Source organism: Physcomitrium patens, chromosome 3, assembly GCF_059467195.1.
Source record: "Physcomitrium patens ecotype Gransden chromosome 3, ASM5946719v1, whole genome shotgun sequence".
Classification (NCBI taxonomy): Eukaryota; Viridiplantae; Streptophyta; class Bryopsida; order Funariales; family Funariaceae; genus Physcomitrium; species Physcomitrium patens.
Window position 1 is genome coordinate 7,040,878 of NC_143412.1, and position 26,347 is coordinate 7,067,224.

Consider the following 26,347-nt stretch of genomic DNA (forward strand, 5'->3'; position numbering starts at 1 on the left):
ATAATCATTTTGAGGTTCTTTGATTGATCAGAGAGTGGGATTTGAGAAGAGACTTGATAGAATTTTTGTAGGCATTGATTTTGAGGGATTTGGATAGATAATGACTTTGTAAGAGCTTTGCAAAGTTGATGTTATTTTAAATGACTCTGATTGTTGAAAAATAAAATAGAGTTGACATTTTGGGCAATTTCAGGAGTTTGGTAATAGATCTACCAATGAATTTTTTTGGATTTGTGGATATAACTGTGCTTAATGTGTGCTGTAAATTTGGATTTGATCAAATGGTTAAATTGAAAAGCATGAATTTTTTTATAGGTTATGGTCTTAGAATTTAGGATTTCAAGGACCAGTAAGGTTTTCTTAGATAGCTATCAATCTGCTTATTAGATTGAGGCAAAAAATTTTATAAAGATAGTCAACTTGATTTCTAATAAGTAAATAAGGTTTGGGAGCAAAGGAATGGTTTAATCAAGAGTAATTGGCTTTGGAAGATTGGCATCAAGGTCGAAGAATGAGGCCAGCTGATACCCAAGCATATTTTTGAGATTATCATCTATTTAGTAATTCCAATTCTTTTAAAAAAAAATTGTATTTATTATTAATTTAATTATCAAAAAATGTGATAAATTTGAGATGAAATCAGTGGTTAAAATATTAGTTATTGAATTTGAAAATCTATTGTGAGATTGTTAGAAATTTGTTTGAGATTTAAAAAATTGATTAGGATTTGATTAGGATTAGGATTTGGTTAGGATTTAGGTTTTGATTAGGATTAGGATTTAATTTGGTTTAGAATTTGGTTTTGATTTCTTTAGGATTTCTTTAAGATTCTTTAGGATTCTTTTAGTATTTTTTTAGGATTTCTTTAAGATTATTTTGAGATTCTTTGAAGGTTCTTTTGAATTGCTTTGCAATTTTTTTTGAATTTCTTTGTGTTTTTTTCATAATTTATTTCAAAAATAAAAATAAAATAAAATAATAATAATTAGACTTAATTGATGCTTAATTATATTTGTTAAGCTTCTATAGCAATTTATATATGATTTTATTAGAGTAATTGGGACTTGTTGATGCAAATTCTTTTTATCTTCCTCAGCCAAGTACTCCACGTATTTTCAAGCAAGACTTCATATAATACAACAGTGGACTATGGTACTTATAATAAATCATTAAAATTTTTAAATATGTAGCCATATTGTGGATTTGTAATAGATACATCTGAGTAGTTAACATGGATTTTCATCTTAATTTTTATAGTATTATTGTTAGTACTACTTTTTAGTAAGTAATTATTAGATAAAATGCTTCATCTTATATATGCAATGTGCATGGGAGCCAGTATTAGAGTTTATTTATTTGCTCAATTTTTTTTTAAGCTACTATTTTATAATTTTTGCTTATAAAAACTATAATATATAATCAAGTATTCATAATTTGCACATATACAAGATATCCTTAGCTTCTTTCAAATTTAGGTTTTCAAGATATTGGTCAATCAAGTTGTATTGAGTTATTTATTTGGTAAAAGAAAGACAATTAAAGTACCCAATTGTAGCAAGCTAAATCTTAATAATATTATTCTTCAATGATATATTGATTAGTTTTGAAGAATCATATTAATTGTAAGAAATATTCATATTTACTAATATATCTATTTAGATTTGTAGAATTAAAAAGAAATAAATAAATGTATATTAAATTATTAATATATTATTGAGAAGCTTCATAGAAGCTTTTTAGACTACGTATGTTTATATATGATTGATAAGTTGACAACTTTGCGATATGTTAGTACAAATTGGCCATATGGCACACATGTTGGAAACTTACTTTATAAATTAGACATGTATCTTTTAATTTGAATACCTATCATATGGCCTATTGAACATTGCCACATAGTTCTTTAATAGATAGTATATATAGAGGCAAGAATGGGGTCTTCTTATTTTCTTATAGTTACTAAAAAATATTAAAATTTTAGATATAAAAGTTTTCTTTTAAATATATTATGATAATTTGTTTGCCTATGCATATTATTTGTATTATTATATTATATGTTTTTATAGTATCATTAAAAAAAGATAGTTTTATTTGATATTCTTTAAACACAATGTATGGTTTATGTTGGTGATAAAAGATAATTTATTATAAACAAAAAGTACAAGGTATGTATTTTGTGTTAACTATTATAATATTAACAAAATTATCTTTAAAGAATTCTTGCAATTTTTAAATCTAAAAATAATAAATTAGTTTTAAAAATTAATTAAATTAAATTATTTACATATATAAAATAATTTTAAATTTTAAATTTTTATTTTATTTATATATATATATATGATATTTATATTATATTTATATATATTTATAATTATTTTTAATAATTTTTATTCAAATGTAATATAAACTCTATCACTTTTATTCAAAAGAAAATAATTACATGTACTTAAGGGAATTTAGGGTAGCTTCAAGGATTTTTTTTAATTCTACAACTACTATTGGATATCTACAATCACTTTTAAAAAAAATTGATAGTATAGTTTTTCCTCAAATAATCAAAGCTAAATCTTTTATTATATTTTTTTAAAGATTTTTTTGTTTAATAATATATAAATATAAAATTGTATAATAAATTTTATTTTTTTCAGTTGAATATTTTAACTGATTTTTATGTTATTAGGAGATTAAAAAATAAACTACCTAATATGATTTCAATGGTTTTATGTAAAGATTGTGTGAACACATAGGCAATTATTAGAAATCTAAGATATTGAATTAAAGCATTGCAAAAGAGAAGATTTGTTGCCTATCCAATTTTAGAACACTAATTTTTTATAATTTATTTTATAAATAAATAAATTACTGAATTATTCTTATGTTAACCTAAAATTTTATTTCTTCTCTATCTATGATATGTGGACTTGAATTATTTTCTTATACCAATTTACTAGATGTTTTATATTAAAATTATTAAAAAGAAAATAGCATTAAATTTTAAGATTATTATTTTTATTATTTTTATTACTATTAAGATTATTTCATTAATCTTAATAATAATCTTAATGCAAATAGCATTAAATTTTTAATTTGGTTATTCAAAAGCTAAAGTATATATATATATATATATATATATATATATATATGTAATCCTAAAAAAACATAACTTCTAATTTTATTTATTAACCTGAAATCAAAATAACAATTATAACTTTTTGGAAAAGAATGTAAGCTTTTTTTTTACAAAATATCTCAAAAAGATAAATTTCTTTCCTTGCAAGGATTAATATATCTAAGTTTTATTCTTATTAAACAAGAGTGTCTTAAAATAGCCTTTAAAGATAGTTTTTATACTACAACCTACACCTAATATATATACAATTTTAAAAAGACCATTGTAATTAGTTTTTTATTAGCTTTCACTGTGCTAATTTTAGTATTTTTTAATTTCATTTTTAAAACTTTTCTTTCTAAGAATTATCTAATACCTTTTAGTTTTTTAAAAAATATCTATAATAATTTAAAGAATCCATCATTTTTTTTCATTATCATTTTTAATGTGATCTTAACATCATATATATTTAGAAAAGTATATATAAATATTTTTTACTAAAACCTCTAAAATTCCAATCTCAAGGTAAGACTAATTCATTGCATGTTTATGATTTTTTATAACCAAATCTTAATTACATTAAATTTTAAAAAAAATATCTCTTACACACTTTATGTAAAAACTATAATATATACATATATATATATATACATACATACCTTGGTAGCTAGATTATAGAGATTTTAAGGTTTGAAATTATAGTGCTATCATCTTGTTTTGATGAAGATTGTAATAATAAAGTTTAAAATATTGTCTTATTTACATTACATTAAAAGTGGTATGACATGTGGATAAATAAGTAAAAAAATATTATTTTTCTGGCAAGTTATTTAATATGTTATATTTACATCAACAAGTTGCATGTTGCTAAGAATTAGAGAATAAAATAGAGAATTAGAAAAAGAAACATCAGGAATAAATTAACAAAGGTTCTTTATTAAAATTTTTGCTTAAATTTTTTTTTTTCTCTATTTTGATTTAACTATTCAAAATACAAAATAAAAAAAATTACAATAACTAATGGAATTAATTCTTTCATTCTTTTATGTTTGAAACTTAGATTAAGATTTTAGTCCAAATTCAAACAATAAATGTTATCAATATATTGATAAAATTTATGATATTATTTATTGTTGATTTAAAAAAGATTCACAATTACAAATAACCATTTTTAAAACTTGATTTAATTCTCTTGTAGTTTCCAACATTTTTTTTATATATATATATATATATATATATATATATATATATATATTGTAATGTATTATCATTGCTATGTGCTCATTTTTATTTTATTTATATTTTTTATAGATTAACATACATTAAATAAAAATAAAAATAAAATATAGTCCAAATACAATGTATCAAATATTGATTAATAACTGAGAATAGCAAAGCCTTTCTCATTAATTTGCTCAAAATCTTATATTATTAGAAATAAAGAAAAACTATGATTTATTTATTGTTTTCTATAGCCTACAATTCAAAGCAAAGAAATTCACGTTAAGATCCATGAAATATTCTCACAATTTCAATGTTACCAAAATATCGTTTCACTAATTTTACAGCGACGTAATTAATCACAATGGGATTTATCGCCACAACAATTTCGCATTCTTCAAACAGGGTTTACTCAGAATAATCAATTCTTCTGCAACTTTAATTGTGTCATTTGGTGTTTGTGATGGTGCTTAAATATCTTGGTCTTGCGACATTTGCTGACTACAACATTCAATGAATCAATAGTTACTGAATCTGGACTCTACCTTCCTCTTCTGCTACAACTACTACGACTGCTGCTACTACAACCCTTTTTTTTTTAAAAAAAATATTCGGCAACTTACAATGTTGATATAAATGGAATTGTTTTTTATTTGAAGGAAGAAAAAGGGAGCAAAGTGACTGATATTTAGCAACTTGCAAGAGCTCTTTAGAATGGCCCAGGCTGCTGGGACCCCAGAGTCACGAGGCCCTCGTTAAAAAAATGGCTGCCTGTCCAAAGACTGAGATCTTTGTGCTGCTTTATTGCAAGACGAAGTCTTCTGCGAGCACAAGCGTTCTAGCGTCGGGACTGAAACAGACAGGGTCAGTGCGTGACAAGCAGAAGCAGGATCAGCAGCAGCAGGATGAGAATGAGGAAGATCAGGGATTAGGGCAGGCATGGGAGGGAGGGAGCAGTTGCCATTCTTTTGGGCTCTTTTGGGCACAAAGTTTGCACTGTACATCCGCCGGAATACTACCCACATCAAAAAGCGAGGGATGTGTGCATTACATGGCAAAAGCAAAGCGGCCGAAATCCATTTGCAGCCACTAGTTACTGAGGGTGGATATGAGCCACCAGCTGAAGATATTCCAAGGCGAGGAAAGGGTCGCGAGTGATTCGAGAAACTTCAGGAGAAAAGTACACTGCCTTGTAGGATCAAGCTTGTGGCTCAAAAGTGTTCAGAAAACTAGAGGCTTGCAATCCCTGAGTGCGTGTGGGAAGACAAGTAGCCTAGACCACCCTCAGTAAGTAGCAAAGAGTTAAATTATCTGATTCCGCTGCGTCAGAAGGGACGTGGCCACCCAAGTGCAAACAGCGCCGAGAAGAGGCCATCAATCGCGATCGAAGTGGCCAGAAGATGCCCAGGGATGGCCGTGCTGCCAGGGTTTACTTACCTCCCTCCCTCCCTCCCTCCCTCCCTCTTTAGCTAGCCTCCGAATCGACACACACATCCCACAAAGCCACACCCTTCTTCACCAAACCAACCAAGTTACTATCCCAGCTCCACCCTCCCCACTACTCCTGTGAGTAACCTGTGCCGCTAATCCATCACCCCTGAACTTACCTGCCTGGACTGACTGCAGGAGTAGAAACCCACTACTAGAGGTGGAGATGGGTTACTGAACTGGTGAACAACACACACTCACACACCGTTCTCCAAGGGTCCCCATGCACGATTCATCTTTCTTTTCTTTTTCTTTTCTTTTCTCTCTCTCTCTCTCTCTCTCTCTCTGTTTGTTACCATGAAGTGATGGATTGGCTGGGTGGAGATTGTGGAATGATGAGATGGATTTTGTGATTTGGAGGTATTGTTGTGTTTGGGTATTTTGGTGGTGTGGTGAGTCACGGAGGGAGTAGGGGATCTAGGGGACTGATCCAAGAAAGGGGCTGTCAACGAGGGAGACGAGGGAAAGATAGAGAAAGTGAGTGAGTGTGTGTGTGTGTGTTGTAGCAAGAAGCGCCGTCGTAGAGGTGTACGTGGAAGTGAAATGGAAGTGCTGGCCACAATGAGGCGGATTCACTGAACAGTCTGATCCACAATATTTCCCCCCCCCCCCTCCCCCGGAAATCAGTGTGGGGAAGATAATAATTAATCATGTGTCGCAGGTGGGAAAGGAGACTCAACCCCCCTCCACGCAGGAGGTGGATGTTAATTTAGCGAGAAATAGCTGAAAGCTGCAGGGATCAGCAGCTGGCAGAGAGACTCAGGAGGAATGCCAGCAATGAGAGGAAGCTGTTGGAACCCGGAAGATGGTTCAGATGGGTAGGAGAGGGAGAGGGGGAGAAACATGAGTTTGTGTCGAAAAGGTTCTCATCGTGGCAAATAGCGAATGAATGTGATGGCAGTGAAAAGTTGGAGGAGATTGTGAGGGGCCAAGTAAAGTTGCTTACCGATGGGATATACTGTTGTTGTTGATGATGATGATGATGATGATTATAAGCAGACTCCGGCGGCATGACATGGCTAGCGAGAGTCTGAATGGCGTGGTAATAAAGGGTTAATTGGCTCGGAAAAGGTGGTTGTTTGAGCGGGTAAAACGGAAGCTAGCCGGGAGGAGAATTAGGGTGGGGTGCTGAGATAGGCAGAAGTGTAGCGAGACGAGAAAGAGAGAAAGATAGAGAAGGGCATCGAAATACCAAATTAATGGCCGTTATGGCCGGCATGTTTTGGGTTGGCACGAGAGCTTAATGAGTGGCTGGCCAGTAAGTGCTACATACTAGGCCAGGGGAGTACATGTCAGCTCGAGAGTCGTAGAGCTTGAGCAGATTTCAGTGTGGGGCCGAGGATCGGCACAAGTTTGCATTTAAGGGCCACAACTGGTGATCGAATATATGTGAAGACTGGGTTGGGTACTGCTTACAGTCGCAGGTTTTTTGCAGTGAAGAGAGTGGAGAGCAGAGATATCGTTAAGCCCCCCTCCCTCCCCCCTTTTTGAGTCCTCATCTTCGTCGTAGCCGTTCCCCTGAAGGATTCGAAAGCCTGCCTGCTGATCTTGATGCATCCGGCATGAGTGATTGCCTCGTGTCTGCATGCCGCTTATGTTAAGACATCCAGTTTTATCGAGGTTTTTTTTAACGTCACTCTTCCCAAGTATTCGAGGACCTTACGAAGCCGATTGCATCTTCGATTGGCTGCTCTATCATTTGCCTCAAACTCATTTTGGAAAGCATTCGCACCAGTAAGAAATTCTAACGAGACAGTTGCCTTGAACGTGGTCATTTAATGTGAAGAGAGCACACAGCATGGATTGAATTCCTTTGCCGTGCTAGCAGACCTTGCTCCCAACTTCAATGAGCCTATTTTGTTGCATGTCGTCATGATGTCTCACGCTTTTCTCCTGAACCGTGTTAGCTGTCGAAACTGGTCAGTTGCTGTCATATCTACAATGGATCATACTGTCCAGCGCATAAAACAGACATGCCCAAAATCATGCTGTTTGTACCGATTACTGGTTATGACTCATAGCGAATGTAGATTTCGCGTCGACGCCGCACTTGGTCATCAACTGGCTTGGACAAGTTGGACATATAATGATGCTAGAATCAGTTGTGTCTAATTCCTATCGTTTTCTTTTTTCTTTTTTCGTAACCTTCATGTTTGAGGGTGATGCGATGTGGACAGTGGGCAGCTTTGATCAGCTAATAGCTTGGGAAGCGAACTTCAACATATAAAGTCCAACTTAGTAATATATATTTTTCCGCGTAGTTTTGAGTACGAGCTCGCCACTGCGGTTTGAGCAATGCTAAGAGTTGATGTAAATATGTATCACCTTTTGGAGTTTCTACGCTTTCTTAGGAGCGTTCAGTAACGGACTTGTGGGTCAAGCTTGAGGACTAAATCCTTGAGGTGCTGAGTCCTGGCGTCGGCTTCCTGAGGGACGGCACACGAGGTGAGACACGACCAAGCCGGATGGATGCTGATGATGCGGTCAGTCTCCAGATCATGAGTGTCCTTGCACCGGCATATAATTTGCCTTGGTCACTCGCATTCAATCTTCCCTCGTTTTCCAGACGTGCCCAACTTGATGATCCTTTCGTCTCCTAAGGATTGGCCTTGCCTGTTGGAACATGTGGCGAGGAACCGTAGGTGATGTCTTCTCATGGAAGCTACTCAGGCAGCAATAATCACAACAAGAAAGACTGGGGACAAAGTGGGTACCAGCCACAGTATTCGGGGACTTACAACAATGAATCGCAACCAGTCCAAGAAGGAATGATCACCCAACCTTCTGTGGGCCGCTTCACGGAGAAAGAAAAAGCCAGTGCCATGTTTGTCCGCAAACCGGCTCCCCCAGCATTGGTGCCCGCCGGGCAGAGCGGCATGGGGGGGTCAGGGAGCAGCAATTCAAGTGGCATTGTAAATCTAAGAGCAGCCCCACGTGCTGAGGGAAAGGTTAGCTGCAATTTCAACGTCGCACTTTCATCATCTGCCTTATAAACACACACGGTTTCTTTTTGTCTCTGCGGTGTATGGGAGGGATATGCAATGCTTTTGCTGGTTCATACTTGGTCTGGTCTGACATGTGGCCGCATATCTGTGCAGATGAACAAGAATACCACGAAGGGAAAGAAGTGACGAAATTTTTTTTGTGGCCAAGTAGAGAGAAGATTTTTTTTTTTTTTTTTTTTTTTTTTTTTTGAGTTCCATGACACGTCGATGGTAATGATGTTGAGCGAGTTAATTTATATAAAACAATCTACTTGGTTACATGCAGTTTTGTGAGTGCAGTTGCTAAAGTAAACCTATACAAATAAGCGCTGGCATAGCATGTATGCCTTTTTCGTGATTCATTATGTTGGGAACGGAATAAATTATTCATTGTTGAGTTTTGAAAATTCATTTTACATTTTATTCATGGAGTCTCATACATATATATATATATATATATATACACATACGTGTGTGTGTATGTCGTTGTTGTTGTTGAAATGTGCACAGAAGTTTCTCTAAACATTTCAGGATTGAAAAAATGTATCACTCAAATTTCAGTACTTCCGCGATTCTGATATTATGCCTTCCATACAATAAGATACTCAATATTAACCCCTTTACATGAACCTGTTGCAAATCCGATAAAATCTACACTGCACGTAGCAAGCTTACATTATTAAAAACTGGAACAGTCAAGTGCAAGCCTGAGTGATGCGAAATGTGAACGTACTGTGAGAAGATCCGTGCAGGAAACAGATACTATCATGTGAGCCCCATTCTCTTGCATACATCGATAGTACGCTTTATTTCTCACAAAAACAATTTATGTCCCAGGCTTGTATTACACATTCCCCGTGTGCCTTGTAGTGCACTACAGCGGTTTGAGTAGTACCTGACCGACTTCTACCAGACTTCACCGTAGAACCTGCGACACCTTTCACACGTAAACCAACCGCTCCGCTTCACGACAAGAAGTATACGACGTGAAGACCTATTGGTTAATATTATCAGCTGCAAACCCACAGGAGCTGATGACAACCATTGAATTCTGTTCCATGAACATTAATCTGGAAACAGATATACAAGTCACCTCATTGAGAATTAAAGAAGGTCGAAAACCAGAATCGAAACCAGAGAGAAACAAATTTGGAGGTAAAAGAAGACAGTCTCTTTCAAGTAAGAGACTTCTGGAATCCACATCATCATTGTAGCTAAGCTCTTGAGGAGCACTGAGAGCCTCATTTCGTTTAAACTCATTGTCATGCTTTTAATAACCTGCCCCTTAAGCACCGAAAGATAAAGGTAGTAAATTAAGAGATGATCATGACCATACAAATCGACCAAGAACAATTAAATTCCACCTCCAACTCTGGCGACCGCATTCCGAAACTAAGGAATAGAACTTGCGAATTCATTCCACTCTATTCAATTCGTCCATCCCACATATCACAATGTAACCATTAGTTCCAATGTCCGTGGACTCTGAAGCGGTGACATCTGGCGACTTCTGAATCCCCTTAGCATCAACTTCAGCGAAAAATTCGCATAAGCTTACTCCCAAAATACACCAGTTCGGACGGTTCCATGCCTCAACTTCGGGTCCACTGTTGAGTCAAACATCATAACAGTTGATTTCTGTTTCACAGAATCTTAATTCCAATTTAAAATCAGGAATTAGTCATTGTGAGTTGGTATACACGCGGCTTGATCGGATATAGTGATTAAAAAGAAGAAAGTGGTAGAGAAAGTGGCAGTTCGAAGAATACCATACGTTCACAAGGAAAAGAGCTATGAAACGTCCTCTAAATGAGAACACGGCATTTGAATTTATCAATGACTGACAGTAGTGAAACTCAGGATTTCAAAACAAAATCCTCACACCAGAAGCCATTGTCTTGAAAGATTGACGACAAGACCAGAACTTAACACGATTCAATTCCTCAGATTGAAAAACGTAAAAACCTTAGTGATAATGGAGAGCTCTGCTCTTTCCAGTTCTACAACTGTTCGATCGTTTCTTGCCTTGTGAGACGAATGTGAGCCCTTGACTAAAAATCGTAGAATCTTACAAAGTTGCTCCACACAGATAAAAACTTCTTTGAGAAACCAATGCACCATCAAGAATTGAAAAAAAATTGCATCAACAAGTCTTAGGAAGGAAAAATTCAAGACACCAACAGCCGCCAAGAAATTTTACAATCTTGAGTGAATTTAAGAACAACCATCTCGAAGTTCCAACAATCTCCACAGAATCTGTATGATTTTCAAAACTAATCCGCACAAGGTTCAATCCTAAAAAATGCATCACTCTCGTTGAGAGCCTATGAATCGCAGAGCCCTTCAAAAAAGAAAAAGGAAAGAATAGCACGTCTAAAAACAACATACCCTAGAATCATACCAGAAAGTCCATATAAGAAACATGAACAGCGCTTCCGAGCACCGATTTCTCAAAATTTCAATCACCGACCACCGAGACACACCTCAATCAACACCAAGCCAAGCCAGGAGCGAATCTCCACTCACCTTACAAACACCTGCAACTCAACCTGCAGCCGACTCCCGAAAACAATCACAAGAACAGCAAGAAAGGGATGAAAAAACAAAGCGGCACCGCACCATTTCCAACTACCGTTTGTTTCCCGATGCAGCACAGTGCTTTGAGGTCTTCCTAGGCCTCGCAGCATCGCAACTGAGAAGACATTACCGCACGGCGTGTTGTAGCCTCAAGGCCCTGTGCCGAGCGAGGCCAGAAAGCCATTGCTGCCAAAGCTCAAGCTCATTCTCAAAGGAGATGGATGTACGACAACAACACTCCCTTGTCCACTTTGCTGTTGTCCTTTGCCAATTGGCACATCGATACCCTCTAGAACCCGGTCATAAATGGGTCCGGGTGCCGGCCGTCGATAATTATACCCAGGAAGAGAGAAATCGAGAGTTGGGGGAGTCAGGGCATTAAAAGCTCTGTTGTGCAGGGCGTCCTACTTAAATTACTAATGCATTCACACTAGTTTTCAGAGCCTTCCACACAAGTGTTGGTTTGACGTCAAGGTGCAATATAAATTACTTGTAACAGTAAGGATTTCGGAATTTCTTCAATTTTGATACATAAACACATTTTTACCATTTTTTTTCTTATGGGTAAGTGTGTGTGTGTGTGTGTGTGTATGTGTATAAATAATATTATTCATCAGTTGAATTTTGGTTCAATATCAACCAATTTATATCTGTGCAAATCCTTTGAAAATAAAAATTACCTTGTTAGTGCCCAGACATAAATATTACCTATATATAGATGACTTAAAATTGTGCAATGCAAAATTTATTAGTACCATTTAGAATGAAATGTTTGCTACAACAACTAGATACTTCAATTATTTGCTAAAAATTTAAAATTAAGTGTGACATATATATATATATATATATATATATATATATTCTTTTTGTTGTTATAATTTATCAGAAACTCAACTTATTAAGACTCAAATTTGAGTGCTGAAAATTTTATTGAACACAATAACTTAGTAACACATTTTAAGTTATGCCCTTACTAGCTATTTCCTATTTGAAAAACTAATTAAATTATTATGTACCTAAATATTCCTTCACTAATTATTTATAGTGAAAGATACCATAAAAATATTTTAAAAATTAAATAATATTTTTCTGTTGTTTGCTATAAGTTTAGATTATTAAAAAATTTGAAGGTTTCATCATTTACAATAAAGCTTATTCATTTATTTATTTATTTTTATGCATGGAATAATATTTAAAATATATATTTTGAGTGTGGTTATATATATATATATATATATATAAAACTTATAATTTTATTTTAGAAAATTAACTTCATTTAATCTAAAAAATCAAGAGCTGTACTAAAAACTGACAATAAAGTAAAACAAAAAAAAAAAAAAAAATGTTATAAAAGTCGTCTATAAGCCTCAAGATTTTTAAAGACGTTTTTATGTTATACTTTTTTAATTAGTGTATGAAGAGATAATATTGATTTTTTTTTTAGTTTTTAGAATAACACTCTTTGTATTCTGAGCGTGGTTTAGCGCTGTCAAATCTCCTTGTATCTATTGAAAAACATTAAAACAACATATATTACTTAGAAATCATATCCAAAATCATTTTTTTTTTTTTTTTTGGCAATTCTGGTATGCTGGGTATGTGAATCTAAATAGACATGTCGAAATATAATTAGTACATTTACAACTAAGAATAAAAAGAATATACCCAAAATTTACATTTAAAAAATGGAGATAATTACAAATTATATAATAAATTTATTTATTGTTATATATAATATTTATTATCTATACGTGTATATATAATGTTTAACTCGAGAATCGATGTTCATAAAACAATTCAGATATAATTACACTCTATCTTCTAACCAGATTAATATATTTTTAAACCAATAGTATCTCTTTTAATCTAAAGTTTGAAACATGAAAGTTGAAAAAAATTCTTCAAATAATCACATCTTCATATAATAAAACCACACACCTGGATTTACATATAAACAATTATTTTTGTTAATTCAATGTTTTTTATTTTTTTTAATCATTTCATATTTAAAACAAGCTCATGCTTTGTTAATAAACTGGTATGTCTATATGCAAAAATAGACTTGGTTATTGATTTTTCTCCTTATAGAATTATATTTTCTTGATTACCTAAATCACCAGCAATAAAAGATAATAAAATAAAACTTAACAAACAAAAACATGTAATTTTTATGTTTTATATGACTTAATATTATTAGTAAACACTACTTACAAAAAGCAACACATATATTATCAATTTTAAAATTTAAAATAGTTTTTTTTTATTTTTTATTTTTATTTACTTATTTTTATTTTATAAAACTAAGAAATCATACTAGACTAGCAATTTTAAAATTTTCATTTCTTTCCATCTATATATATATATTTATATATAAATATGTCTATTTGATATAGAGATAGAAACATATATAGAAACACAAATGCATACACGATCTCATACCACAAAAAAGGACATTCACTTTTTGGCAGACAAAAATAGCAATCGTACATATATATATATATATATATATATATATTTCCCACTTGTGCATTTTTCTATTGTAGGACGATATGGGCAGGTAATATTCAACAATAATAAATAACGACGAGGGTAATATACATGGTGGGTAATTTCCCACTTGCTCAGTCAGGTTCACTACACTCTTCGGGGTGACAATAATGACCACAATAAATAAAAAAATATCTGCCGTTATTATCTATCCCACTTGCTCATATTCCTCCTCCTCTAAGGGCTACGGCTGCACTCCTCCTCCTACAGAGAGGGTTGATAGTAGATACCCACCAACCAATAATAGTAATAACAATAATATTATTAATTCATTTGCAGTCATGTTCCACTTGCTCATGGTCCTCCTCTAGAGTGAGAGATCATGGATAGGGTTGGGCCATTCATTCATTGTGAAGGGGCGGAGTGGAGGGGAGGGGAGGGGAGGGGGCGGGAGTGACATGCAAGCTTCAGAATCCGACGTGCCATGCACGGCATGGTGACAGGAGCACAAGTGGGTATGGACCAGCGGCACCCCATGGCCGTGCCCCACGAGGGGCATGGAGGCTAGGCTGCTTGGGGCCGAAGGAAGGAAGGAAGGAAGTGGGGTCGCGGAGGATATGGCAGCGGAGTACGCGACGGCGAGGATGCGTCGTCGTCTTCGTCGTCGTTGTTGCAGGAATCTGATTCCGAATCTGGTGCAGCTGCAGTTGTGAGAGAGTCTTGGATCTGTTGGTGAGCGTTGTTGCGCTGCGGCTAGCGGGTTGCTCATCCGTAGATTGATTCGTTTTGTTTTGTTTTGTGTTGTTGTTGTTGTTGTTGTTGTTGTTTTTTTTTTTTTTTTTTTTTTTTTTTCTTTCTTTCTAGCGCGAGGGGTGTTTAGTTGAGTTGCATTGGGTTCCGCTTGTGGTGTGCTGTTTTGGGAGCTAGCACGGGAAATTGTTCGATCTCTGGTTACTTTTTGCCGGAGTCGTGTGTGAGGATTGGGGCGTGCTTCATGTGATCTGCAGTATCTGACAACGATTCCTTGCGCCGGATTGCAGGTTCCTGCCCTTGTGGACCTCAAGTAGCGAAGTAGCAATGTATTCTCCTTCGTCATTTGTGTGGTAGAAGTAGTAGCGGTAGGCCGCAGCTGAAGGTTTTGCACGTCAATTAGGGAAGATATGGAGGCTCCCTTCACCACAGGCAGCACTTCTCAGGTCTAGTCCATTCCTGAGCTTCTGCTTTTTACAGAGGAGGTATTCCGCGATCGAAGGAGAAGAGGGAAAGGGGCGGGAGGGAATACTCGCATTGAATGGTCCATGCTCCACGAAAGGAAAGCATTCGGTGCCATGATGTTACCAGGTATCTAGCCATAAATTCTAGCGTTCGTGGGATTATGAGGGACATAAGCGGAGGAGATTATCATCCTTAGAGTTCAAAGGAAGGGAAGGTATTCAGGGTAAATGCGAGGGCCGGTGGTTCTGGATACGCACACCCGAATAGGTGATCATCTACATTCCCCAGCTCCCCTCGCATCTCCGTGTTTTGCATGAATGAATTTCTAAGAGTTCAAGAAAGCAATAGAACTACTTTTGATTGCGCATGTTACATCAGATGATATGACGGGGGATGCAGCGACATTTGCCCTCCATCAATCGGGAGTCAAGGAGCCGATTGCTATGGACGATGAAGCCGAGAGTCGGCCCCCTCTCTTGTCCATCCCCTCGTTTCAAAGATTTTACAACACCTGGGTACAGCAGGAAGATAACCTTCTTTCTGAGCTGAAGAGGTCACTGGAGAACCCCAGAAATGAGCAGGAGTTTGCTAGATTGGTGAGGAAGTGCTATCAGCTCTACGCGGAGGCCGCGCATGCTAAGATCCGAGCAGCTCATGAGGATGTCTCCTACATAACCGCAGGGACATGGAAAACCCCGTTCGAAGCAGGGATGATGTGGATGGGTGGGTGGCGCCCCACTGCAGCAATAGTTTTAACCTATTCCTTAATGGGGATCCAGATGGAGAGCGAGCTGGAGCGGCTGCTGGAAGGCATCACCCTTCCGTCCATGGCAACCCTTTCAGCTAAGCAGCTTTCAAGGTACACCACCTATACCGAGTACTCCATGCAGTGCACCAGCTTTTGTTTAAAGTTTAAAATTTTGTAGCTTTCATTGTGTTGTTCAGTTGATTGATTAGCGGTGCCATGTCTAGGTCTTCTCATGTGAAGATCATAATCGCTTTCGAGGTTAGGAAAACATGTATCCTGCCTGTGGGTCTAAGCACTAAGACCTCTTGCAGGATCTGTGTTCGTTTTCTCATTCTTTTCTGTGTCGTTTGAGTGTATTGTTTTCAGGTTGAATGTCATGCAGCAACGCACTTCTTCAGCTGAGGACGAAATTTCAACCCGTCTCTCTGTGCTGCAGGTTTCAATGCTTTTAATGCTTTTAATTTTCATTGAAGTGCATGATTCCGGTTGTAGACCGCCATGAATTTTATCTTCTAGAAGACCATGGGCTTGTATATCTACTTGGCTTTGCCCGCTTCGTTTAAGGGGACTTATATTAGCCTACAGATGTTGGTGGCAGATCAGCAAACGACTCGGGCGACCACAGCTGATCCTCCTCCTAGTGAGAGCTTTAACATGGCAGAAATAAAGGAAGTAATGAAGTCTAAGCTAGTTGAGCTTCGGCATTTGTTCATCGAAGCTGAAAAGCTGAGACTGCAAACCCTTCAAGAGCTTTATTCTGTACTGAGCTCCATCCAAGCAGCTCAATATTCAGTCGCGGCGCTAGAAATGGCTAAAGCTATCTACAAGCTGGGTGAAATATTCCAAGAGTCTCATGCTGGAGACGCGAATGCACGGTCTTCTGGACATCCTGGAGTGAATATTTGGGAAATCGCATCACAAGGAGATGTGAAGAAACTAAGAGAGGCCCTGGATATGTGTCCAGATCCATCTAGCACAGATTATGAAGGCCGAACGCCTTTGGTACGTCAGTGTGGCATTAGATATTTATTCTTGTTCATTTTATCTGAGTTTTTCACTTGGATACAATTTATCCGATTTGATTTTCACATAACATACTTACCTGGTCAAGTAGTGCGGTGTTGGAAGGTAACAAGCATGTGGGTGGCAGCGGTCTTCATTAGTTTGCCAAATAGCCTGGAACTTTACAAGCTTTGGATTTGTTTTGACTTTTGGAGTTGGGGTTTTTCGGTGGTGAGTAGCACCTTGCTGCAGGGAAAGGCCACTCAGAGTGTGTAGCTCTACTCGTGGAGAGAGGTGCTGAAATAAATATTAAAGGTGAGACCAGACTGGTAGGAAATTATCATTCTTCACGTCATTTTCCAAATTTGGTTCAATCGTCTTTGTCACTGAGCACTGACGACTGCCTTTGCATGATTAGATAATGATGGAGTGACCCCACTTTTGGAGGCGTTGAAAGGAGGACACGATTGGACTGCAAAAATACTTCGTAACAATGGAGCGAAACCTGATGTGAAGGTTACCTCTTCTTTTGCATTGCGTTTTTACTTTTCGAATTTTGCTTTTTAAGCATTGTATTTCACATTCGATGCTTTGGGTCTTCGAGACGCCTCTCATCTGTTCTTGTTTATTATTCTGGTCAGGACGCTGGCAACGAGCTGTGCAAGGCAGCAGCCTGTGGTGATATGGAGTTCGTAGAGAGACTTGTGAAGGCAGGGGTGGATCCTAACGAGACAGATTATTCTCAACGGACCCCGCTGCACATTGTAGCAGCTGATGGTACAGCCAAAGATGCCGAGTTTCTCGTGCACAAGGGCGCTGATGTTTTTGCCAAGGATCGGTATGCCCTAAATTTCCCGTACTTCTCCACGCGTTTGAATGAGCATTCTTTAGAAATAGCTAAGATCATGCTTTCATGCAGGTCAGCATTGAAATCCTTGATAACCTGCATCTGCCATACTTGCAGATATTTATTCACACATCCTTGATCGTCTGGGTGAAGTCGAATATTGTCCTAGACATTTGCAAGGTCAACAGTATAGGTTCACTAGTTATAGATGAGTATTATCCCTCGCAGATGTTGGCTGCGTTCATTAAGAAGTCATTTCGCATGTCCAATACGGTAATGATGAGAAACCTACATGTGTAATCCTCCTAGTGTATATATTTAAATGGGTCTATTTTGAAATTTATTCGGTCATAGGGAGCGAAAAACCTTACAAACCTCTATTATGGAGCATTGAAACCAGTTCTATTGGCAAAGCGAAACGGCACTAATCTTGTAGTCAATAACAAATCCGAATGGATTTTGCAACAGTCATGGATACACACCCTTGGATGAAGCACAAGGTAGCGATAATAAAGCCACTTTGAGGGTTTTGGAAGCTGCGGTTGCTCTACGTCAGCAACAGTTGGATGACGAAGAGGACTATTCTACTTCTGATGATAATAGTAGTTCATCTCCTTTGGACGACGCGCAATGTGATTCGGACATGGAGTTGACAGAAGGTGATCAATGGTGGGTGCCAAATGTTTTTCACACAACCTTGTCAAATGTTCTTACAAACCGCTTCGGCTACTTTCATATTCATTTTGGTAAATGCATTTCATAGATGAGCCACACTGTCGTGGTAATGGCTTAGAAAATGTTCGTGTATGAAGTTATTATCCTCCAACTTTGACTTAGTTCTACTTGTTCGTCTACAGGTCCATGTGCTGAAGTAGATCAAGTGAAGAAAACTGTACGGGTTAGGATGAGTACTTCAAGGAATCTTGATCAGAATAGTGATATCATGCGGGTTTAATGACCTTAGATAGGTCCTAAAGCAGTAGTGTTTATGTCTTGTAAAGCTAGGGTTGAGCTCTCTCCCTGAGTTGGGTATACTACATAGAATAATCCACTTAAGAGCTTAGGTTGTGCATCTTTCAGGTTTAGGGTAACAAATGGTGAGTAACAGGTCGTGCTCTTGTCTACATATGTAGTTTGCAGGAGCTTCTTCTTAATTGGCTCCTTGACATGGGAATGCGTTTACTTTACTCAATCACTATGTTCTTTGACGCCAGTGTTCTGTATGATCTATGCCGTTTTGTGCATACTGGAGTTTATGACTTGAATGTATCAAAAAATGAGCACGTGCTGGAGTTGATAATTTATGCAGTCATGAGGATATGATTCCTTCTTCGTGAACTTTTGAAGATCTGATGTGGAGCGACACGTACGTAGGATACTGAATGAATTACTTGGTCGTTTCATGCTAACTTATGAAGAAACACAAAAAGTTTACAGATTCACAAATCCAAGGAAACTATTATCAAGTGATGATGAGTGACTCTTGCGTTAGACGCTTTATTGTTTGAAAGTCATTTCAGTTGAAGAAATTTGTTTAATCCTGCATTGCAAATAAGTTTAAGCCCAATGTCTGTTCCATCAGCCTTTGTTGGCTATTGGCGTGTCATCACCATCATGCGGTCAACTCTCGTGCCTTGTCAGAAAAATCAGGGGACACAAGTAATTGGAGGTTTTTGTCCACAATCGCTACTAAATCGTAAATAAATTCGACCAAGGCCTCCCACTTCATCACAATATCTCAACAATGGTGACTACTCTTGCTCCAGACAACAAGTCTCTCAGTTATTTCTTTTACCTGTATCGATAGAGATGGTGTCGAACTTGAATGACCAGCAGCGTAATCCAGAAAAGAAAAAGAAGAATCAAAGCAATAATTAATGAGAGCTTGGCCTGTATATGCCCTTCAGGTTCCATTGTTTAGCGGCTAGGCGGCTATGTTCGTAGCGACGATTCGTGGAAAAAGTCTGCCAGACCATGATTCTGCATGTCTTGCAACGCAAACTATGAAATACAGTCAAGAGCCAAGGTATACACACATTTCCAAAGGAAGTTCAGTTTGAGTGAAAGTTTTAATCTAATAGTGGAAATTTCAAGGGGAGATCACAAGTTCAGGGATCTCTCTTTTAGATAATTTAAGTTCATATAGTAATTAGACTATCCAGCTCAGCGGAACAACAATAGGATTCTCAATCTTAACTTTTTTACAATTTTACAAGTACCCTCATTGTTTCAGAGATGCTTCACAAATATTGAAATCATTTTACCTAGAATATAGTCTTCCCCTCGACTTCTGAACAGACATTGGGTCCAACACGTTCCCTGAAACATTCTGCAACAATGAGAATTGCTGCCTCAATTGAAGAATAGGCCGTAGCAGCTACTAAAAGAATTTCTTGTCATGAACTGTCATAAAAGCAACAACACGTGGGGTCTCCAGATTTTCCGTTTGAAGAATGCATTGGAGAAGACTCGCAACCCAAATGAATAAGAATGAGAACGGTGTTAACTTCTATCTGCATAATGTACTGAGATAATTGAACGAAGAGCTGACCAGTTGAAGTTGCAGATTTTCGCTGCTAATCTCGTCCAAAAATTTCAAGGAATGCTAAATTCCACACCCGCTCCCACATTGAAGTTCCCTGGTCCCTGGTCCCTGGTTTGTTTCACAGGAATCAAAGCCTTGCGTCAGTTCAATCGATGTTGAAGGATCGATAAATTCGCATGGTAAATAAAGTTCAAAGTGGAACCCTAAAAGCAATATTTTGATACCCAAGCTGGGATCCCGAAGAGAACCGTAAAAACGTTAGTTACCATCAACCCTTGCTCTAAAATATTCTTCATTCACTACGTTTCGATAATGAGAGATCCACTATGCGGAAGAAACTTACTGACACCATCGCACTCAAACGTACTTAGAATACAGTGGAATTCTGAAATCTAGAATGTGAATGATCGAGAGATGTTGAGCCTGGTGTGGTGGAATAGTTGTGATCAAGAACTATCGCATTGCAGGAAGGATTTTCACATTGCACCATAGCCTACCTCAATTCCACCACAACTAGCACTAAACGATTCCGAACAGGGTCGTATGTCACGCATCTTCACATCTAAACATCCCCCAGACATTCACAACACCACACAAATTCTCTACGATACAGTCCACAGATAATTGCGAATTTGGAAGCGCTACTAAAAAACTGGAAATCCTACAAACATGAAAACCGAGAAGATACAAGAAACGTTTTCAAATCCCAAGACAACAGCTCCAATCGAAATAAACTGCAGCCTGAAATTCGGGCAATAGCAAGACGTGGAAGAAGCGGAGAAGAGAGCAGTGCTACAGATGAGAGTCTGCTATCCTTTCGAAAAGGGTAATCTTTCCTCGAAACTGACTTCCGGATTTCATGGCATCAATTTGTGACAGCCAGCAGTTTTTTATATTCGTTACTTATTCCAAAATGCAAAACTTGGGACACAGTTTGCATGGAAAGTTGCTCCAATTCGGACAGTTGATGAAGAGAAACTTCGTGGAGCAATCATGTTTAGGAATGTTGCATTGATTCTGGGTGGATAGGTGTCAGAGATTTCACGGGGCTCTAGCATCGTGAACTTGCTACAAAGCACGTGGGAATCAGGGATAACAAGATTTGCAGGGTTTGTGAACTATTGCAAACAGGAGCGTGTTTCTGATTAAATTCCTTGTTAAGGGCAAGTCAGACCTGACAGGAAATTCCGTAGCCTGTTGGTCAAATGTTGTGAAACTTGATGCAGGCATTCCGATTTCGGAGATGGTTACGCTGCGCAGCGTGAGGAACGGAAACTTATCCATCCTCTACACTCACAAAGCTTCTCGAAGAATCTGCGGGGCTCCTGCGGATTTAATGGAAAAGAGAGACCAGAGCGAAATGTGTTTCAAAGCACAAAGATCGATAATACAATGTTTTTCTGCATTCCACAAGCACAACCATGGAAGAACATGAAGGCGTTAAATATCATTTAATGACCATTAAGACTTGAAATACCAGCGGGCCGCTACAAGCACCCATGTGTCTAGCCCGTTTAAGCGAGACTGTTCTCAGTTCATTGTCTCGGGATCGTCACTACGAGATGATGAAAAATCACACTACAGAAGACGTTCAACTTCAGGGCAACCGTTCACTATTTGATGCCTGATGTCTAAAAAATGTGCATCGTAAACGGGCGGCAACATGAGAAGATACGAGAGATATACAAGAGCATGAGTTTAAGGATCAAAATTGAAAATAATTGGAGTTTATGATACAATCGGTGAGTCGACGGCTTCAACTGTCCACATGTGGAATCCAGTTTAGGTTTCAGGAGCCTCATCGAGCAGTCAGCGTGGACGTCATTAAATTCTTGGATGCCATCATATTCTCCTCCCATTCCCTCGAAGCCATGTATATTTGTTCAAGACTAAGGGCTACATTTCGCATTGGCGGTCTGTCATCAGGTTTTGCTTCTACACATTTTTTGGCTACAACCGCAGCTCTATACGCAGCGTCCAAAGGAAAAGAATCTCTAAGCAACGGGTCTATCCACACTCTAACCCTAGCTCTAGGTTCAGGGTCCGAAAATATGCCAGCTATTACATTGGGTAATACGGTTTTCTTCACGGTATACTCACCTGGACTTTTCTCCAGCTTTACAGCTTCCTGTCCAGACAAAAGTTCTAACAAAACAACGCCGAAAGCATAAACGTCAAGCTTTGGGGTAACCAAGCCATTGAGGGAATACTCGGGAGCCATGTAACCGTGGATTCCTGTAATCTTGACGCTGCGGGACCGTCCGAGGGTTCTTCCTTGAGACCGGCCAAGTTGCGCCATCTGTTGAGGACTGGAACTAGAGTTGTCAACGTCAGGCGTGATCTCTCCCCGGCTTGCTGGATTGGGCAGTACTCCAGGCTCTGCCGCCGTTTCTCCTCGAACTCTTGACAACCCAACATTGGCGATTCTAGCATGCAGGTCATTGTCCAGAATGATGCTGGTGCTTTTGAGGTACTTATGGACAAAAGGTGGGGAAGCGTGCTCATGAAGGTACTCGAGCCCCTTGGCTATGTCGAGTGCAATGCGCAGCCTGACTGTCCACGTTTTTAGGGTTGTGAAACCTGGGACAATGGTGCTCCGCAGGCAATGGCGCAAATTCCCACCAGTGATGTGGTCGTACACAAGGTACAATTGATCCCCACTCATGCAACCTCCAATGAACCTTACAAGATTAGAATGATGTAGGTTACAAATGGTCTTGACCTCGGCAATAAAATCAACATCCATGCATACCCTCTTCTCCACAACAACGACGACACTCTTCCCTGCAAGTGTTCCCTGAAATGAACCTCCTCCGAGTTTCCTCGCTGAGCTAAAATTATCTGTGGCCTTCAATATGTCTCTGTAAGTGAAAATCTGTGGGCCATCTGACAACAAACTCTTCAAGCTCACCAAAGAAATTGCACTACCTGAAGAAGTTTGAGATACCCTAGAACCTTTGGATTCTTTGGAATGGGATTGACTGATACTGCAGCTTGTACTCAAATCCAGACTGCTGTCGTACGGTGCTCTCCTGGACCTCGGTCTGCTTCTCGGAGTCCCAACTTGAGATCCTACCCCTGACGACGGTCGTGAGTGTGGCCGTGATTCTGCCTCCTTGGGCAACCCGCAGCCAAACAGACACATAATGATCAAGTCGCTGGTTTTGGAAAATGGCGTGCACCTTGCCCACAGCAGGACTCCAAATTCAGGTTCATAATGGGAAAGAAATCCAGTAAACGCTTCGAATCAACACCGCGTCAAAGAATTATGTGACCAAAACAGAGGAGGGCCTCACAACTACCGAGCCTCAACACCTCTTAAATTGTGTTCCAAAGAAAATGCCATTTCGAATCCTTTGGGCAATGACCCCTCTCACTGAACATTTCTACGATCAAACCCTGCAAATTTCTGGAAAGCTTTCCTTTGAGCTAGCTAAGTCGAAGAGGCGCCTCAGGGGCAACGCTTACATCTCCACCTGCACAAACTAAAAAGAATGAGGCCTTCGAGTAGAAGAACTCCAACACCACTATCACGTTCTAAACTTTAAATTAATGTGCTGTGCTCAAAGAAAATTGAGCGATTACCTGTTGACCGACAGCTCAGACTCTACAAAACACCCCGAGATCCCAGATCGTACACCCTCTGCAAGATCAAGCTAGAGCGAAGAGGCCCGAGACAATAAAGAGAGCAACGAAACTGGGAACGGCGTCAGCGACCGGGATCGCATGCAAGAATGAGAGACAGAAAGCAAGTGACAACGCACACTGTCCAGCGCAACCTGTACCCACCTATCCCAAAAAACTGTACACGCCAGTGTACAAGGAAGCAGAGCCGCATTTGTAACCTACAGATCTTAAAGAAAACTAACAAAACTAACAACTCCATGAAAGAAGCTGAAACAAGATGAGCAGAGTGCGGGAAACCTCAAGAAGTAACGCGACGACGACACACTCATCGGCACCGCGAACAGTGAAACCATCCACCCATCGGGATTAGTGTCATCACCCAGCTACCCGAGGCACTGTTGTCAGCTGCATATTCTAGTGATATATATATATATATATATATATATTTATGTGTGTGTGTGTGTGTGTGAAGATATATATTTTTATATGTGTATGTGTGAAGATATATATTTTTATGGGTATTGTTTTCCTGGACACAAGCTCCGATCACGAGCTCGGAGAGCGTAAAATCTTTATCGGTAATCTGGCCATCTCGTTCGAAGGAGGACAACTGAACTAAATAGCGACAGGGTTTTCATCTCCTTCATTCCTGTTTGCAAATTGGCCAAGTAAAGTTGCGGCGAAGTAACCACCCATTGACCTCCGATACAGTGCACCCGAATTGGGACCCTGAACGAGTGAGTTAGAGAGGGTTCCACAGACCGCAATGCACAATCAACCAACCCCCTCGCGCACGCATAAATCCCGAAGATGCGGGGAGACGGGCCGAGAACACACCCACAAAAATTAAAACTGTCGGGAAAGCTGGTGCCATGCTGGAGCGAGTCGCCGTCCTCGGGGAGGGGGTCGCGAGGGCTACGTTGTCGCCACCCGGCCCGGCGCGTGTGTGTGTGCTTTTTGTTGGCTTTTCCCCTGATGGTGGAAATTGTAGGCACAGCAATAATACCTCTTTTTAATTATTTTTTTCATAAAAATCCTTATTTGAGGTAATGGGTGAAAATATCATGTTACTATGTGACATAATATTTTGGAGTGTTCTTTTGTGAGCATCGATCTTAATCTGCTAAGGAAATTCAACGTAATTCTTTCAAAATTGAGTAGGTGCGAAGGCAAAGTAGAACAATAAATAAATAAATTCTTTGTGCACCGCAAACAGTTCACAATTGTCAATTTTTTTTTTAAGGGTATTGCTTTTTTTGACTGATGGTTTTGCCTTGCTTTTTAATTATATTCATGCATGTACATGCAGTCACACACTCGTACACACAAGTAAAAAAAAAAAAAAATTCTAAATTAGCTATGAAGCACAGTTGGACTAGAGTGACCAGTTGGTATAGAAACAAAGAATAAGAAAATCGTTAACTACTGGAAATGTACTTTAATTACCATTCATCAACAATACTTAATGATTTTCTCCATTATATATATATATATATATATATATATATATATATCTAGATTTAGTTAAATCATTTTAAAAAAACAATCACAACTATAGAAGTCATTCACCCTGATTCATACAACATGAACCAACACAATAGACATTTCATGTCCCCCCCCCCACTTGAATATTAAGATGAACATACATCACAACCCTTCACGTTGTTGTACCATATCTTAAGTATACTTAAACAAATCTATGAAGCGCTTCTTAATCCAATCAACATAGAATACGTAGAATACAATAAATAAGAATAAGAATAAAGAAAATAACCCAGGATATCAAGCCTTCAATCCTCCACAACTTTCCAACACAATTGAATAAGTTTCCTGCATGTGTCGAACCAGAGTTTTCCAAAACTGGCATTTTTAACACATAATCTTCTAACACACACATATATGTATTCTTTTTTTTTTTTTTTTTTTAAAAAGAAAGAAGAAAGAGATCTTCTTATACATAGGTGGTTGCATGCGCAATGGAAGGATGGTATGATCTCCACAGCATAATAAAGCACACTATACAGAACAACCAGCCAAAGACACCCAACTACCAACAAGTCCCACTTGGTTATCTTATATTAGATAACACGCATTTTGAGCAGCAAGGAGGACATGTAGTGCACAACAGATGACTCATTTCTGCATATATATATCAAGCAATTAGGATCAGGAAAATTGGGAGAATTTCAAGCGAGGCAAATTGGGCCCTTTTCTATCATGTGGGTTTTCGGTATAGAACGGTGATTTGATTTTGGTATTGTGTAATTTCGGAGTGGTAAGTTGCGGTATTGGCCTGCCTGGATTGCGTGGGGAGGCTGTCCTTCAGTAAGGATGAGGGCGATGCTTCAGCAACATGGCCCACTACTACCGTCCACAAGTCTTCCTCATTTCCTTCAGGTGGTCGCTTCGGCGGTACCGCACTTCTTCGCCTGTCTACCAGCGTGGTGTGAAGAAGCTACAGTTTGTCAGGCCTCTACAACTGTGCCGTTGGAATACC

The 26,347-nt window shown here is 38.2% G+C and overlaps 5 protein-coding genes and 1 long non-coding RNA gene across 19 annotated transcripts; 3 read left to right on the forward strand and 3 right to left on the reverse strand.

Moving 5' to 3' along the window:
* The first annotated feature begins 6,140 nt into the window (after positions 1 to 6,140).
* LOC112279308 (uncharacterized) lies at positions 6,141 to 9,213 on the forward strand. 3 transcript variants are annotated; one of them, XM_073532384.2, is made up of 3 exons: positions 6,141 to 7,552; positions 8,461 to 8,766; positions 8,917 to 9,213. In XM_073532384.2, exons 2-3 carry the CDS (start codon positions 8,464 to 8,466, stop codon positions 8,947 to 8,949), a joined length of 336 nt encoding a protein of 111 aa, XP_073388485.1. In that variant the 5' UTR covers positions 6,141 to 7,552; positions 8,461 to 8,463; the 3' UTR covers positions 8,950 to 9,213. The 3 variants fall into 3 exon arrangements, with proteins under 3 accessions (XP_073388485.1, XP_073388484.1, XP_073388483.1); XM_073532383.2 differs by having other exon boundaries at positions 6,147 to 8,263; XM_073532382.2 differs by lacking the exon at positions 6,141 to 7,552 and adding an exon at positions 8,165 to 8,301.
* LOC112279307 (uncharacterized) lies at positions 8,080 to 12,077 on the reverse strand. 3 transcript variants are annotated; one of them, XR_002968945.3, is made up of 2 exons: positions 11,329 to 12,077; positions 8,080 to 10,454 (listed from the first exon to the last, which is right to left on the reverse strand). XR_002968945.3 is itself a non-coding variant. In XM_024513621.3 (2 exons), exons 1-2 carry the CDS (start codon positions 11,487 to 11,489, stop codon positions 10,217 to 10,219), a joined length of 261 nt encoding a protein of 86 aa, XP_024369389.1. In that variant the 5' UTR covers positions 11,490 to 11,562; the 3' UTR covers positions 8,080 to 10,216. The 3 variants fall into 3 exon arrangements, 2 of the variants coding, with proteins under 2 accessions (XP_024369389.1, XP_024369388.1); XM_024513621.3 differs by having other exon boundaries at positions 8,080 to 10,409; positions 11,422 to 11,562; XM_024513620.3 differs by having other exon boundaries at positions 8,080 to 10,409; positions 11,329 to 11,489.
* A 2,361-nt stretch (positions 12,078 to 14,438) lies between these two features.
* LOC112280133 (uncharacterized) lies at positions 14,439 to 18,870 on the forward strand. Of its 3 annotated transcripts, none has more exons than XM_024515227.3 (10): positions 14,439 to 14,598; positions 14,907 to 15,348; positions 15,460 to 15,940; positions 16,196 to 16,265; positions 16,415 to 16,831; positions 17,071 to 17,146; positions 17,250 to 17,347; positions 17,473 to 17,669; positions 18,147 to 18,347; positions 18,536 to 18,870. In XM_024515227.3, exons 2-10 carry the CDS (start codon positions 15,309 to 15,311, stop codon positions 18,546 to 18,548), a joined length of 1,593 nt encoding a protein of 530 aa, XP_024370995.1. In that variant the 5' UTR covers positions 14,439 to 14,598; positions 14,907 to 15,308; the 3' UTR covers positions 18,549 to 18,870. The 3 variants fall into 3 exon arrangements, with proteins under 3 accessions (XP_024370995.1, XP_024370997.1, XP_024370996.1); XM_024515229.3 differs by having other exon boundaries at positions 15,481 to 15,940; XM_024515228.3 differs by having other exon boundaries at positions 14,452 to 14,626.
* A 328-nt stretch (positions 18,871 to 19,198) lies between these two features.
* LOC112280134 (uncharacterized) lies at positions 19,199 to 21,532 on the reverse strand. 6 transcript variants are annotated; one of them, XR_016502043.1, is made up of 4 exons: positions 21,398 to 21,532; positions 20,230 to 20,331; positions 19,943 to 20,007; positions 19,199 to 19,658 (listed from the first exon to the last, which is right to left on the reverse strand). XR_016502043.1 is itself a non-coding variant. In XM_090248625.1 (3 exons), exons 1-2 carry the CDS (start codon positions 21,505 to 21,507, stop codon positions 20,274 to 20,276), a joined length of 168 nt encoding a protein of 55 aa, XP_090104751.1. In that variant the 5' UTR covers positions 21,508 to 21,532; the 3' UTR covers positions 19,864 to 19,997; positions 20,230 to 20,273. The 6 variants fall into 6 exon arrangements, 2 of the variants coding, with proteins under 2 accessions (XP_090104751.1, XP_073388734.1); XR_016502044.1 differs by having other exon boundaries at positions 19,199 to 19,666; XR_002969245.3 differs by lacking the exons at positions 19,199 to 19,658; positions 21,398 to 21,532 and adding an exon at positions 20,721 to 21,143 and having other exon boundaries at positions 19,864 to 20,007.
* LOC141045171 (uncharacterized) lies at positions 20,911 to 22,084 on the forward strand. The gene is made up of 2 exons (XR_012217139.2): positions 20,911 to 21,049; positions 21,450 to 22,084. It is a non-coding gene; the product is annotated as an uncharacterized LOC141045171 (long non-coding RNA).
* On the reverse strand, positions 21,917 to 24,657 carry LOC141044308 (lysM domain receptor-like kinase 3). 3 transcript variants are annotated; one of them, XM_090248624.1, is made up of 2 exons: positions 24,148 to 24,657; positions 21,917 to 23,699 (listed from the first exon to the last, which is right to left on the reverse strand). In XM_090248624.1, exon 2 carries the CDS (start codon positions 23,366 to 23,368, stop codon positions 22,022 to 22,024), a length of 1,347 nt encoding a protein of 448 aa, XP_090104750.1. In that variant the 5' UTR covers positions 23,369 to 23,699; positions 24,148 to 24,657; the 3' UTR covers positions 21,917 to 22,021. The 3 variants fall into 3 exon arrangements, with proteins under 3 accessions (XP_090104750.1, XP_073388733.1, XP_024371000.1); XM_073532632.2 differs by having other exon boundaries at positions 24,013 to 24,657; XM_024515232.3 differs by having other exon boundaries at positions 23,809 to 24,657.
* Positions 24,658 to 26,347: the final 1,690 nt, after the last annotated feature.